The sequence below is a fragment of the Mytilus galloprovincialis genome, chromosome 9, assembly GCF_965363235.1.
Source record: "Mytilus galloprovincialis chromosome 9, xbMytGall1.hap1.1, whole genome shotgun sequence".
Lineage (NCBI taxonomy): Eukaryota > Metazoa > Mollusca > Bivalvia > Mytilida > Mytilidae > Mytilus > Mytilus galloprovincialis.
In genome coordinates this window covers 11,638,782-11,652,285 of record NC_134846.1, presented here as the reverse complement: position 1 = coordinate 11,652,285, position 13,504 = coordinate 11,638,782, and the positions used below count along the sequence as shown (strand labels likewise).

Below are 13,504 nucleotides of genomic sequence, written 5' to 3'. Positions count from 1 at the left end.
GTTCAAGAAATATATTTTATTTTAAACCATTCATTCAATCACAACTAATATCAGTCGATAATGCCAATAGTTAATGGAGAAAAATTTGGTTAGGATTATTTTTAGACAAAAATGCATTTCATAAAAAATGCAACTGGACATGGTTCCCATAGTGCTTCTGTAATTTATCCTGAGATCCTTCAGAACATTGGTATCACTTGGCGTCCCTCATCAATCTTCAACTTTTACAGAAATCTTGTCATCCAAAATCCAAAGCCAATTTTATACATGTATATGAGGGCCTCAGGGAAGATTAGTAATTGTAACTAACTGTGTTTACTCTCTTTAAATAAAGAATTTATTATATTATTATTATAATTGCAAGATTTTACCTTCTTGCTGTTCGAAGTTTCAATTTGTCTTATATTATACTTTAGGGCACAATTGCATGATCAACTGATACACTTCCATACAAAACACAACACTGAACCTACGAAGTGAGCTACTTACTTGCCAACTTATCAAAATGCCCATTGGGGTTTTACGTGAAAGATGGTTCTTTTAGTCCTACAAAACCTTTAAGGGGGCCTTCAAATATATTCTAATATGGTTTTTTGGCTTCTTCGTGCTTTAACAAGCTCATAGCCATTGTTAAATTAATTGTTTTCTTTAAAATAGTGGACAAAATTGCTCTTACAAAATTTCCATTTGGGAGCCTCCATGGGGGAAATCTGCCGCAAATAGTGACAGTTGGCGGGTATGGAGCTACATACTTAATCCAATGATTTGTATAGTACTATACAAATCCTTGCTTAATCGTAGTACACATAAGGCCTCATGAGATGATGTCAAGGTCATGTGACATGTAAAAATTAAGATTACCAAATGGTCCTACTATGCTGAGACTACTATAACACATAGTAGGCGGCTCAGTACTATGTACATATCTTTACCAAATTTATATTTCTGTTAGCCCCATTTTAATGAGAAAGAATGCAATTAGATATTGAGGTCAAGTGTCGAGGTCAGATAAGCCATTTTGAGATGGGTTTCTGATATCCATTTCGAATCGCATATAACAAAAGCATCGAACTCTAAGATAAATTCAAAAATGGGAAATCCATAAAACTAATAAAATTAAACGTTATCAACCAACGGATGAGTGGTAAACAGCTGTCATATTATCTGTATTCCTGGCTTCATCCAGGGATTGTTATAAAACTTTGGAAAATCTTAATGCAATTACAAGTGGTATTTACAATTTCTATTGAAAAACATGAAAATGATTGTTGTTCTATAAAATTACATGATGAAACACCTATCAAAGAACCACCGAGACGAGTAAAAATGTTCAAAAGACAAGATTCGAAAAATAAAAAAGAGCATTTACAATAGGAAAGTATTGAAGAAAAATCATATAGTCAATGGTCCGCTCCCACTCTCTTAGCACAAAAAGACATATCATGACGACTTTGTGCGGATTACCGGTAATTAAATGAAAATGCCATAAAAGATGTTTATCCAATACCGAGGATTAAGGATAAATTGGATGCATTGTGTGGATCTCAGAGTGTCTCTTAACTGGTCTTGGATATGGCTTATCAAATACTAATGACAAATGGATGATAATATCTATATATTATTGGCATTTGGACTATGTAATGTGGCATCACCGTTGCAGATCACAATGGAGGCATGAGTTAGCGTAATATATTGGCTTATTGAAGTGTTATATTTTTATGAAAATATTTCTGGAAATCTTTTAATTATCATCTTTCAAACCTTTGTAAAATTATGCACAGGCTTAACACTGCTAGATTGAAGATGAAACCGAAATAATGTGCATTATTTCGTTATGAAGCAAGTTTTAGGACACAAAATTTCAAAGATGGTATACAAACTGAACGACAAAAGGTTGGAGCTGTTCCTAGCAAGGTGTCTTTGAAAAAGGTCATTCTTCGGAAGTAAAGAAATACATTAGAATTAGTGTTAAAACTGAAAGTAGACGTCTTTCTTTAATTGGCGAATGTGAATGAAAGTATATGTATGTCTTGTTACAAAAGTGTGAATTAAGTTATAAGATAATAATAACATTATAATTTTATATTGTGTTAGTTGTGTTTAGAATACTGAAATTTCTTTCTTGTTTTTCTGTACTAGTTGTTTTAGACATTTCACAATATCATGTCTTTCTGTGATGTTTATTCTATTGGTATATGAAGTCTTATAGGAAGTACCGCAACCTATATATAATCCTTGCTTTCGTTGAGTTATAGAGACCGTACACGAGTTCTACATTCCGTCGTCAACATTATAAGTTCAGTCTGTGGTTAAAAACATACTAACATTATCAAAACTCCATGGAAATATATGAAACTCAGACGCGCAAAATTTTGGAAATATTTTTTTTCAGTTTTTATTTGATTTACAAAGATGTGCCAACCTATAGATATTTCTCTATTGAAATGTGCCCGATATAAAAGGTCATGTCTGCTATTTCGCTCAAATTCGTCAACCTTCGGGGTCGTCGTTCGTAAACTTTTTACATTGTCCTTATTTTTATCAAACTTATGGAAGAGGGACGAAAGATACCAAAGGGACAGTCAAACTCATAAATCTAAAACAAACTGACAACGCCATGGCTAAAAATAAAAAAGACAAACAGAAAAACAATAGTACACACGACACAACATAGAAAACTAAAGAATAAACAACACGAACCCCACCAAAAACTAGGGGTGATCTCAGGTGCTCCGGAAGGGTAAGCAGATCCTGCTCCACATGTGGCACCCGTCGTGTTGCTTAAGTGATTACAAATCCGGTAAATAGTCTAATTCGGTAGGTCATATTCATGAAAGGGAAGGGGATTGTAGTTACGACATAAGGAACATATCCGATATCATTTGTGAAACGGTTATTCCATAACGGTCAACCAACTCGTGATGGCGTCCGTAAAGTTATGAAATTTACTTTACAAGAGTTCTACATTTCTTTCCAACTGAATTAAAAAAAAAATGGCCAACATAATAACCTAATAAAGATACAGATAACAATTTGCAGGATATAAAGAAATATTTCAAACAACTAATGTGATTAATGTAATAATGAAATCATGCATATTGAAATGAAAATATAGTTTAAGGTCATCAACTGATTAGATAAAACAAGAATTCAGACAACTGAAATGACTTCTATAAATGATAAGTGTATAAGGTGTGGTTATCTAGAAACATTTCCGAAGACCTTATGTTACAATTAAAAGTTTATTTGAGAGTGAAAATCTTTATTCATAGATAAACATGTACAGCATCGAGGAACTTATAGGTTTGTTGTATTGTTTTATGTGTCCGCTTTACACTTTGCAACAAGGCAAGCACATAGATCCCTGAAAAATGAAATAGAAAATAATGAAACAAACAAGTATGTTTCGTCATAAAAGTTAAAAATCTCTAATTTTGCAAATTCAAAATTACTAAACATGCTAAACTAAGATCGAGTCTACAGTCCTCACTGAATGACATACAAACAATTGGTGTTTTAGTGTCTTTGGTATCTTTGTACTTGAGAGGAGAGGGCAGGGGGAGTCTTGGTCTATATTTCAGGGTTTTTTTGTGGGTTTTTTTTTGGTAAGCATATATATAAGTGTTATAGATTTTTTTTAATTTTTAATGTGTGAGCTTAGATGTTATGGGGAAGGTAGACAAGATCCCATTGTCTCTTCTAATATCGGCAACCCTGTCCTACAATTAACTTTATGTCGTGGTATGGATTAACAGGTGGATGTATCGTTTAAAATATATATTTAACCAAATTTTTGACTTATTATGCTATCGATGTATTTTGGGGAAAAGTTATTATATATATATCCAGTACATAAAAATTTTGAAATAAAATTGAAAATCAGGTCATTTCTCCTGCAGTCGATTTCTTGAAACTTGAAACTTCTATACTAGTATATATAGATCAGTATACAAAATCAAAGTATTAAAAGACACTACAATTATTAAAAGAAAAAGACGAAAGATGGTACGGTGCATACAGCATCCCACAAAACAAAATAGGATAAAGCTTGAGAAGTTAAACACTAACCCCGCCAAAAATCAGTGATTCCCCAATGTGCTACAGACGAATAAGCAACCTAGATCAACTAGTATCACCCGTCTTGTATAACCTGACAATCAAACGCTTGTGTAAAGTTGTCCGGTGATGTCATAAACGAGAAAATGAAATAGCTTATGATACGTACTTTTTGATTCTCACAGATATATCCCAAACTGCTCTTACAGGTTCCATCATTCCAGGAAAGGCTGCTATGTGCTATGGAAATCAGCGCACAATCTTCATTACCAGCATAGTTGTTTGGTTCGTTGGGATGCCACCCGGAGTATTGTACTTTAGACAAATCGTTCATCCATCTCCAGTCACCTTCTTTTAAATGATCTGCTGCTCCGAGCCAATATTGTTGTTTTACCACTTACATTTTAAGGAAAACGAAAAATAAAAATAACAAAAAAGTTGTACACGTCGTTTACTCTGAACAGTGCGCAATAAAAACAACTTCACTTTTAAAATATGTATTGTTATTGTTTGCACCGGATAGTAGTGGATTACTTGCCATTAATTTTTATACCCCTTCCAAATTTATTTCTCCATGTTTAATGCCTCAAATTGCAAGAAGGGGGGTGGGGGGGGGGGGGGGGTTGAAATTACACTGTAAAAAACTTTGGGTTCAGAATTTTAAAGGAAAGTAGTGATTTGGTCCAGCTAAAAAAAAAGGTTGAAAATTAGCACTTCGGAAGCTGTCAAAAGATTTCAAGACGCCCTAAACATAAAGGCACTGGCTACGGTTACATGGAAATGTAACAATGATAAAAATATTATTGTTACATTGGAGTCTAATTGCCAGAATGGAAAGTTGGGTAAGGAACCGATTAATTACGAATGTAACAATAATCATTGAGGCTACGGTTACATTGAGTTATTGTTACATGAAAAACAGCAATGTACGTACGCTAGATTAATTAATTATAAAACTTAAATCTTCTATAGTTTAATTGCTTAATTCTTTCATATGTACTAAATAATGCTGGTAATAATGATAAATAATAAATATTATTATTCAACAAATGGTGTGTAAATAGCTTTACGTATTCATGGTTTTGATGTTCTTAAAGATACTGCTCCAGATTAGGACTGAGTACTTCAAAGGCGAAAAATATAGTTCAATGGTTTCACTTTGAACTTAAAGGGGCACTAGCTACGAGATATATAAAAAAATATAAAGTTTGATTTTTTTTGTTCAATCAATAATTAAAGTGAAATAGTCAAATAACAATTCGCAAAAAGGTTCAATTTTGTCAAATAACGTTAAGAAACATTGATAATTGGTTATTCACTTGCAAGTGAATGAGTCGACCTCTTTAAATCCGTATTCATGTGAACTTCAATTTAACCCCTAGCTAGAGATTGACAACGCATGCATTGTACACTTAGGAAGCTGTCAAAAGATTTCAAGACGCCCTAAACATAAAATTGTCCATATTTTGAGTTAGAGCCGATGAAGATTTCTATAATTTTGATATAATTTGTCCCAAAAGTAGTACAACACACTGTAAAATTCATTTATTTTCTAAAAGAAATGCACTACGAAATAATTGTGGTCTCGGACCTAAGAGGTGAAATCTGTAAATATGGAATCTTTACTTTGGCAACTTCCCTAAATGATTTGATGGTGTCAATTTGTCAAATAGCATGAAACTACAGGATTTAAACTTTTATTTTATAGAATTTTTGCAAAAATGACCAAATTTGGCATTTTATAGCTTTTTCAATATTGATGCATAAATGGCATCCTGACTTTCTATCTGACAGGTTTTCATGTGTCAATATTTGTGTTTCTATGCCTTTATCTAGTTCTTTTACTTATTTATGAACTCTGAATCTATAAGAAAAGAAGATTATCTCAGATAATATGTGCAAAATGTGTTGTATAAATGACCCTTGTCTAACGCCCTGTTTGGATAAAGTCAAAAGTGGGGAGCTTGGTACATAAAATTTGAAGTCCATAATAAAGACCTCACTAAATTTGTATCAAAAGCACTTTAAAATGTCTATTGTACATGTTCCATTTCACATAATATCTTTCTTTTCTTCTGTAGGATAGCAAGTGGTTTAAATAGAAGCCTTTTGAGACTAAAATTGCATGCAAGTTTTTACTAAAAAGACAAAAATCTTTGTATCAGACCATACTGTCTGCAAGAAAAGTTAATTGCAAGAGTCTTTTTGTGCTCAGATTTGTTGTATCATGTCACATGAGTATAGAAATGATAAAAAAAGACACATTTTTTATTTCTTATAGCCTCAATATGCATTTTTTAATGTAAATATGTGGCACGGCCTAAATTGACCCTAAATTTATTCCTGTCTTACTTGGCCTAAGACCCTTTTAAACTAATATAATATGTTATTTGTAACTTTTCTTTCTATTTAAAGTACATTCAATACATATGTAAGGATTATTTATAACCAAAAAGCTTCACAAATTTAAAATTGCTGCAAAATATTACATCTTCATGTAAGGCCCCCCTTCATTGAAAAACCTCAATTTTTAGGCGCAGGCTCATATAAATTTGACTTTTGAATAATTATGCTAAGTCTGATAAATCAAATGAGTACTCTTTTGCTTTTAGTACATGATAAATGATATATTTAAAAAAAAAAAAAAGGCATTTAAAAAGTATTATTTTGCAATATTTTAATTTTTGAAGCCCCAAATGTTGATAGTTGAAATTTTTCATTTTTAACCTCAAAATTTAACACGCAAAGATGAGTATAGAATTTAACATATTGTCTATAAAATATATCCTATTGTTTTGAAACTTTGTAAGCAGTGTTATAAATTATTAAGCTTTGGCCATACCAATTTTTTTTAAGATTGGTCAACTCTTTCTATCCTATTAGGTCAGAGACCACAATTGTCGTCCCTTGATTTTCATTGTTCACAAATATAGTCCCTAGTGTTGACAGTGGGTTACTTGCCATTCATTTTTATACCCCTTCCAAATTTATTTCTCCATGTTTAATGCCTCAAATTGCAAGAAGGGGGGGGGGGGGAAATTACACTGTAAAAAACTTTGGGTTCAGAATTTTAAAGGAAAGTAGTGATTTGTTCCAGCTAAAAAAAGGTTGAAAATTAGCACTTCGGAAGCTGTCAAAAGATTTCAAGACGCCCTAAACATAAAATTGTCCATATTTTGAGTTAGAGCCAATGAAGTTTTCTATAATTTTGATATGATTTGTCCCAAAAGTAGTACAACACACTGTAAAAATTTCATTGAGAAAGCGCAGGTGGGATTTTTTAAATTTTCATTTATCTTCTAAAAGAAATGCTCTACGAAATAATTGTGGTCTCGGACCAATCCTTGTCTCGTCTTGTGATGGAAGAATTATTATGTTATTATGCCTTATGCAAAAGCAAACTATGGATGTTGATAAAATCTCCACAAAAAAAGATAAGAACAGCAAAGTAGTGTCTAGTACGTGGTATTATGTTTGTCTGATTTTTACATGGACGTATAAGTTTGTAGATTCACGTTTGCATTCATACATTTATTGTTGGCTGAATAAATAAATGTTTGAAGATTGTAATAATTAAGAATTGGATAAAAATAAATCTACCGTTAGTAATACGCAAGTGCTATCGAAATGATGGTTCTCTTAGTATATATATACTTAACTTACTATATCACGGGTGTCATTCGGTTTATCGAGAGAAATGATCGTGAAAGAATATCTAACGGCGGTCAAGTATTGAGAGACGATCGTGAAAGTTCTGGTAACGGATCGTGAAAGACATTTAATGTACATTCCTGTTCAGAATCTTTGAAAAAATCGATTAATTTTCAAAACGTGGAACAAATCCGAACAAAAAAATATGTCTGTCAAAATGGTTTAACTTCCTCAACATAACTGTGAAAGAAGATAAAGAAAATATGAAGTACTTTTTGAAAAAACACAAAAGGCGCAATGCGTGTATATGAAATTAATTACAAATAACACGCTTTTTGTACCTATAATGGTCATACTTCAGAATATCATGATATATTTGAAATTTAATCTTTGGTGTGTCTGATAGTACAGTAAAATGAAAGTATGTTCTTCCATTAAAAGCGTTAACTTGTTTATGAAAACCTTGAATTTGTTGAATTTCCATCAAACTTGATCGTGAAAGATCAGGCAACGTATTATTTCGATCGTGAAAGAAAATGCGTGACCAGACTTAATACTAGTAATCAGTAATCAGAAATAAGTATTTCTTTTACCATTTGATAAATCTGCAAGTGGTTGAAGCCTGTAACTATTTTGATAAGGATGAACATTAAAGCTATTATCTTTTTTTCTATTCAGCACTTTACCTCGAAAGTTAAAAAAAACCGAAATTAATAACGTGTCTAAATAAGTGTGAAAAATTCAGCTCTGTGAATCGGTCTAGTGCACTTCAGGCAGACCGACACTAGTTAGTCAATAATATGGATATGCAACGTTTAAACCAAAATGTTATCCATCAAACAAAAAATCATAGCAAAAACAGCACATTTCATGTGTAATTTGGGATTGAACGATAACCAACATTTTGTGCAACAGAACTTTTTAAGTTCTTTATAAACAACGCAGATAAGGATTGATTTAACTATATAGTACATACTATAGAATACCAAAGCGCAAATGCTGTAATGTCTTGTTTGCTTTACTTATGATAGTATATTTGTTGAACATCTATAATATCAAGGGTTTTACTAGAAGTGTCAAATGCGCTTAAGATTGTCAATATTTCATAAAAAAAGGCCAAGGTCAGATAAACCATGCCATACAGATCTCTACAAATATCCCGTTCACCAAATAAATGTGATCCGATTCTTACAGTGCCTTATTATAGAAACTGACAAATGTAAAAGTTATGATTGGCCAATTAATTCGGAACATAAGGTCAAAATTATATGAACCCTGACCGACAGCCAGACATAGACATTTTACTATCATTTAATAAATCAAACACAATTGAAGTCATCCTGTTCATATAAGAAACATGCAGACAGACATGTACACCATACACGAAACACCTTGTTGCTATAGCATACAGGTATATATTGAAAAGGCCAAACTCCATAAAACAAACATTGCCGAATGATGCATGCTAATGAGTTCAATGTTAGTTGAAACCTTGCACAAGTCGAAAATAAACACCTTACCATCATAACAACAGATGTTGTTATCCTAAAGCTTTACGAATCCTCGATACGGACTTGACCACTAAAATGAATCTTCATCCATGAAAAAAGGCAAATCCTGTCTGACGGACATTTAGTTTATAGGATCCAATATACAAAATATGGGTATCCTATAACTCATGATAAGTGAGTACTTCACATGACAATAACAAACTTCATCCTACAATAATCCAACTATTTTACAAATAACATGTTCACAAATGCCCAAATAATAATTTTAATGTATTTTCGGCGTTTTGTCACCCATTGTCTTTTCTTATTGCCGTAGTTGTTATTTCTTTTCATTTTGTGAAAATATTAATACTTTGAAATGCTTAAACCTATTGAACATGTTGACCTATCTAGCCCTTCTCAATGCCAATAACAAATATCAATTATCATATAATGGAAGAATAATTTGAACGTCTTCGTAGCATCAGATCTTTCACGATCCTTTTCACGATCTTCAAAAATGCGGTACGTGATCTTTCACGATCCAAAAAATCAATTTTGTGTAAACAGTTCTTTATTTACCAAGTTTCAGATTATATTTAAACAAAATAACTATGATCGAGAACCGTTTAATTAATTCAAATACAATGCCCTTGTTCTGATAAACGTAGTTTATCTAGTCGAATTTGTGAAAAAAATCGTGTTTGTTTACATTTTTTATGTCATTGAAATGTCGAGAAGCAATCTGCCTTTTGTCGTTTTGTAATAACTATGTACTTTTGAAACTGGATATTCTGACATACTGATCCGGCATAATGTTGAACCATTTTGACAGACAGTTTTCTTTTGTCGTAAATGTGTCTGTGTAATTAATTAAATTAGAATATTTACTGACTTTTCATATGTCTTCTCGATTAAATGTCTTTCACGATCCGTTACCAGAACTTTCACGAGCGTCTCTCAATACTTGACCGCCGTTAGATATTCTTTCACGATCATTTCTCTCGATAAACCGAATGACACCCGTGTAGAAGTAAAAATGTAAAAATGTATAATATGAACGACCTCATTCAGATCGTCATGACAAATCACATACGTTTACTAGTAATCGTTTTCTTGATCCAGGAGTTTTCATTTGAATCTGCAATCTTGACAAGATATGCTCCCATATTTCTACATTTTCTCTGCGGATGAAAAAAAAAACGAAGTTGCATGTACTTTTGGCCATTCTCTAATTTTACCACGGTATACATCAAAGATCTTTAAATATTAGCGTAATTTGATTAACAGACACTCTATCAAGTTTATCAAGCCACTTTTAAGAAATCTGAAGCTCAATTTACAAGTTATTGTTGAAATATTTGTAAGTGAATGTCGATGACAATTGCACAGAGTAAATTATGGTTGAAACATAAATATATTAAGTATATCAAACAATACTAGATATATAATACAAAAGGCTTCAATCAGAGTAGGCCGGTATATATTTTGTCACAATGCAGCTGATTTTTCAACTATATGTTATAGTTTATTCTTATGTTGTACTGTTATACACAATTGTCCCATGTTGTAAGTGTATGGCGCCAACCATAATTTTATCAGACATTCTATTGGGGTCGATTTCAAGTTGAACATTTGTTCATCACATTCACTAACAGATTATTGAATGTATAACAATAAAAACACAGAAACTATTGAAGAAATGAAAAATACAACTTCAAGAGAGGATGTATAATCAAAACTAGCAAAACTTGATGGTGTTTTCATATTCGGTGTATAATAAGATCTTAAAAAGTTTTTCTAGACTTACTTCAGCCTCAAACCACGACATTTTGTCTGATGAGAAGTAATAGCAGTGATTCTTGTATTGCTTCCAACCTGCTGGACATCTTGGAGATTTTCCTAATAAATGAATAGCTGGCATGTCAGTTAACTGCTAGAAGTCTGATGTTATTTATGTATTATTGTCATTTTGTTTATTTTCTTTGGTTACATCTTCTGACATCAGACTCGGACTTCTCTTGAACTGAATTTTAATGTGCGTATTGTTATTCGTTTACTTTTCTGCATTGGCTAGAGGTATAGGGGAGGGTTGAGATCTCACAAACATGTTTAACCCCGTCGCATTTTTGCGCCTGTCCCAAGTCAGGAGCCTCTGGGCTTTATTAGTCTTGTATCATTTTAACTTTTAGTTTCTTGTGTACAATTTGGAGTTTAGTATGGTGTTCATTATCACTGAACTAGTATATATTTGTTTAGGGCCAGCTGAAAAACGCCTCCGGCGGGTGCGAGAATTTCTCGTTGCATTGAAGACCTGTTTGTGACCTTCTGCTGTTGTCTGCTCTATGGTCGGGTTGTTGTCTCTTTGATACATTCCCCATTTCCATTCTCAATTTTATCATATATACAGATTTAATATATATATATGGTACAGAGAATATATATAGCGGTTGATGCATGTCTGTCTTTAAAGTTTCTTCTCTGTTCTAGATTGTTTTGAGTCCTAAATATTGTTCTTACCATTAAGTTTGTCTTCCAATGTCTTCAGCGATAACCGTATGTCAGATATGATCGACTTTTCGTCTTTTCCATAACATGTCTCGGACTTAATCACAGAAACACAACAGAATATCACCAGCAGGGCACAGACAAACATTCTAAATGTATAAGCGTATTGTAGGAAATAGAGTACACATGGTATTAAAGTAAAACAATTTTATAACTAAAAGATAGAAATATACTGAGAGGTAATAATATAGTTAAGTAACAGACCTTCAGTTTCTCCGTCAGTACTGTTTTGGCTATTTACTTGAACTGGACCTTTTATAAAGCACTATTCTGCGGGAAGAAATAAGAGATGTGCAACCTTTTCGTGTCAAGCTTAACAATCAATAAGCATCAATGATATTTTGGCACAAGATTCTGGTATTATATTATGTAACATATGGGTTGATCGAGCGTCTATAAACAACACAATAACGTCAATTTCTATTCCAAGCTGCTTCCGTAAAGACTGCTGTTGTTTTTTTCTATGGTCGGGTTGTTGTCTCTTTGGCACATTCCCCATTTCCATTCTCAATTTTATGTCAGTAACAATTCTATTTTATTTCGCAATTTGACTGACCTATCGAATTAAGAATTATCACCGAGTGTGTGCTTACATGAGCAACATGACGTGTGTCACATGTGGATCTCACAAGTGCTGCTTACCCTTCCGATACTCCTGAGCTCGCGTCCGATTATTGACGGGTGGGATTTGTGTTATTCAGTCTTAGTTTCTATGTTATATTTTGACACTGTACAGTAACAGTTGTTTAACTTAAAAATTAGTCGTTTAATTTTCATTGTTTTGCCTTTGCACAAGGACGTATATTAACGTTAGTTATACGACGGTCCTTGCTTTGCATTGTCAGTTTATTTTCGAACAATCCGTTTGATATCTTTCGCCTCGCATTTTATATAATATCTTTTTACTTTCAGAATGATTATGAAGAAACTATTTGTATATATATTTCATGTATATGTTGCCTTAAATATTCGTCATAAAGATTTTCCTGTTTTCGTAATTCAATTTTAAGAATACTGCTAGAAATTCCTATAGCTATATCATCATCAATTCTGTTTTAGTGCGTCACTGATGAGTCTTATGTAGAAGAAACGCGCGTCTAGCGTATTAATTGTAATCCTGGTACTTTCGATAGTACCAGGATTCAGGCTCAGTCCAAAGGTTCTTACTAATAATATAAAAAATAATTTAATCCCAAGTCAAACCATCTTCGCTAGCCAAATGTTACGATCCAGTGTAAAGGAGGGGACCGTATCGTTAAACTTTGGATAGCGAAGATGATGTCAAACCGACACTATATAAAAAACAACAAAAATAAAAGAAGAATTAATTTACAAAAAAAAAAAACACTATTATTTTTTATATTATTAGGAAGAAACTTTGGACTGAGCCTGAAACCCATTGAAACAGATAGAAAACATAGCATAAAGTGTCTACATTATTTTTAAAAATGTTAGCTGAGACGAGTACTTTAATTATGAGTTATAGTCGGTGCAGATATTATTTTTCTAAAACCTTTTCTAGTTAGACCAAGGACGTATAACTAACATACTAGTAATATACGTCCTTGGTTAGACACAATTAAAGCAAAAATTATAATCATTCGTGTTCAATTGATCCGTCATGCATAACTTTAGTTTCAAACAATAGCAGAATGTCTTTATACTGAAAATAAGGCAGACTTAACTTATACTTGATAATGACTAAAATATATAAAACATTGTAGTTTAGTTATCAGATT

At 32.5% G+C, this 13,504-nt stretch overlaps 1 protein-coding gene and 1 long non-coding RNA gene across 2 annotated transcripts; one reads left to right on the top strand and one right to left on the bottom strand.

Annotated features, from left to right (window-relative positions):
- The first annotated feature begins 3,187 nt into the window (after positions 1-3,187).
- Positions 3,188-4,497, top strand: LOC143044406 (uncharacterized). The gene is made up of 2 exons (XR_012968671.1): positions 3,188-3,303; positions 4,266-4,497. It is a non-coding gene; the product is annotated as an uncharacterized LOC143044406 (long non-coding RNA).
- On the bottom strand, positions 3,230-11,854 carry LOC143044405 (perlucin-like protein). Its single transcript, XM_076216409.1, has 5 exons — positions 11,718-11,854; positions 11,008-11,099; positions 10,294-10,381; positions 4,226-4,452; positions 3,230-3,364 (listed from the first exon to the last, which is right to left on the bottom strand). The coding sequence occupies exons 1-5, from the start codon at positions 11,851-11,853 to the stop codon at positions 3,332-3,334; spliced, it is 576 nt and encodes a 191-aa protein (XP_076072524.1). The 5' UTR covers position 11,854; the 3' UTR covers positions 3,230-3,331.
- Positions 11,855-13,504: the final 1,650 nt, after the last annotated feature.

Coding starts and splice junctions, on each gene's coding strand:
- LOC143044405 (XM_076216409.1), bottom strand. CDS start 11,853: ATGTTTGTCTGTGCCCTGCTGGTGATATTCTGTTGTGTTTCTGTGATT. Junction 10,382..11,007: donor TGTCGTGGTTTGAGGCTGAA/GTAAGTCTAGAA, acceptor TTTCATCCGCAG/AGAAAATGTAGAAATATGGG. Junction 3,365..4,225: donor ATATCTGTGAGAATCAAAAA/GTACGTATCATA, acceptor TTCATTTTTCAG/GGATCTATGTGCTTGCCTTG.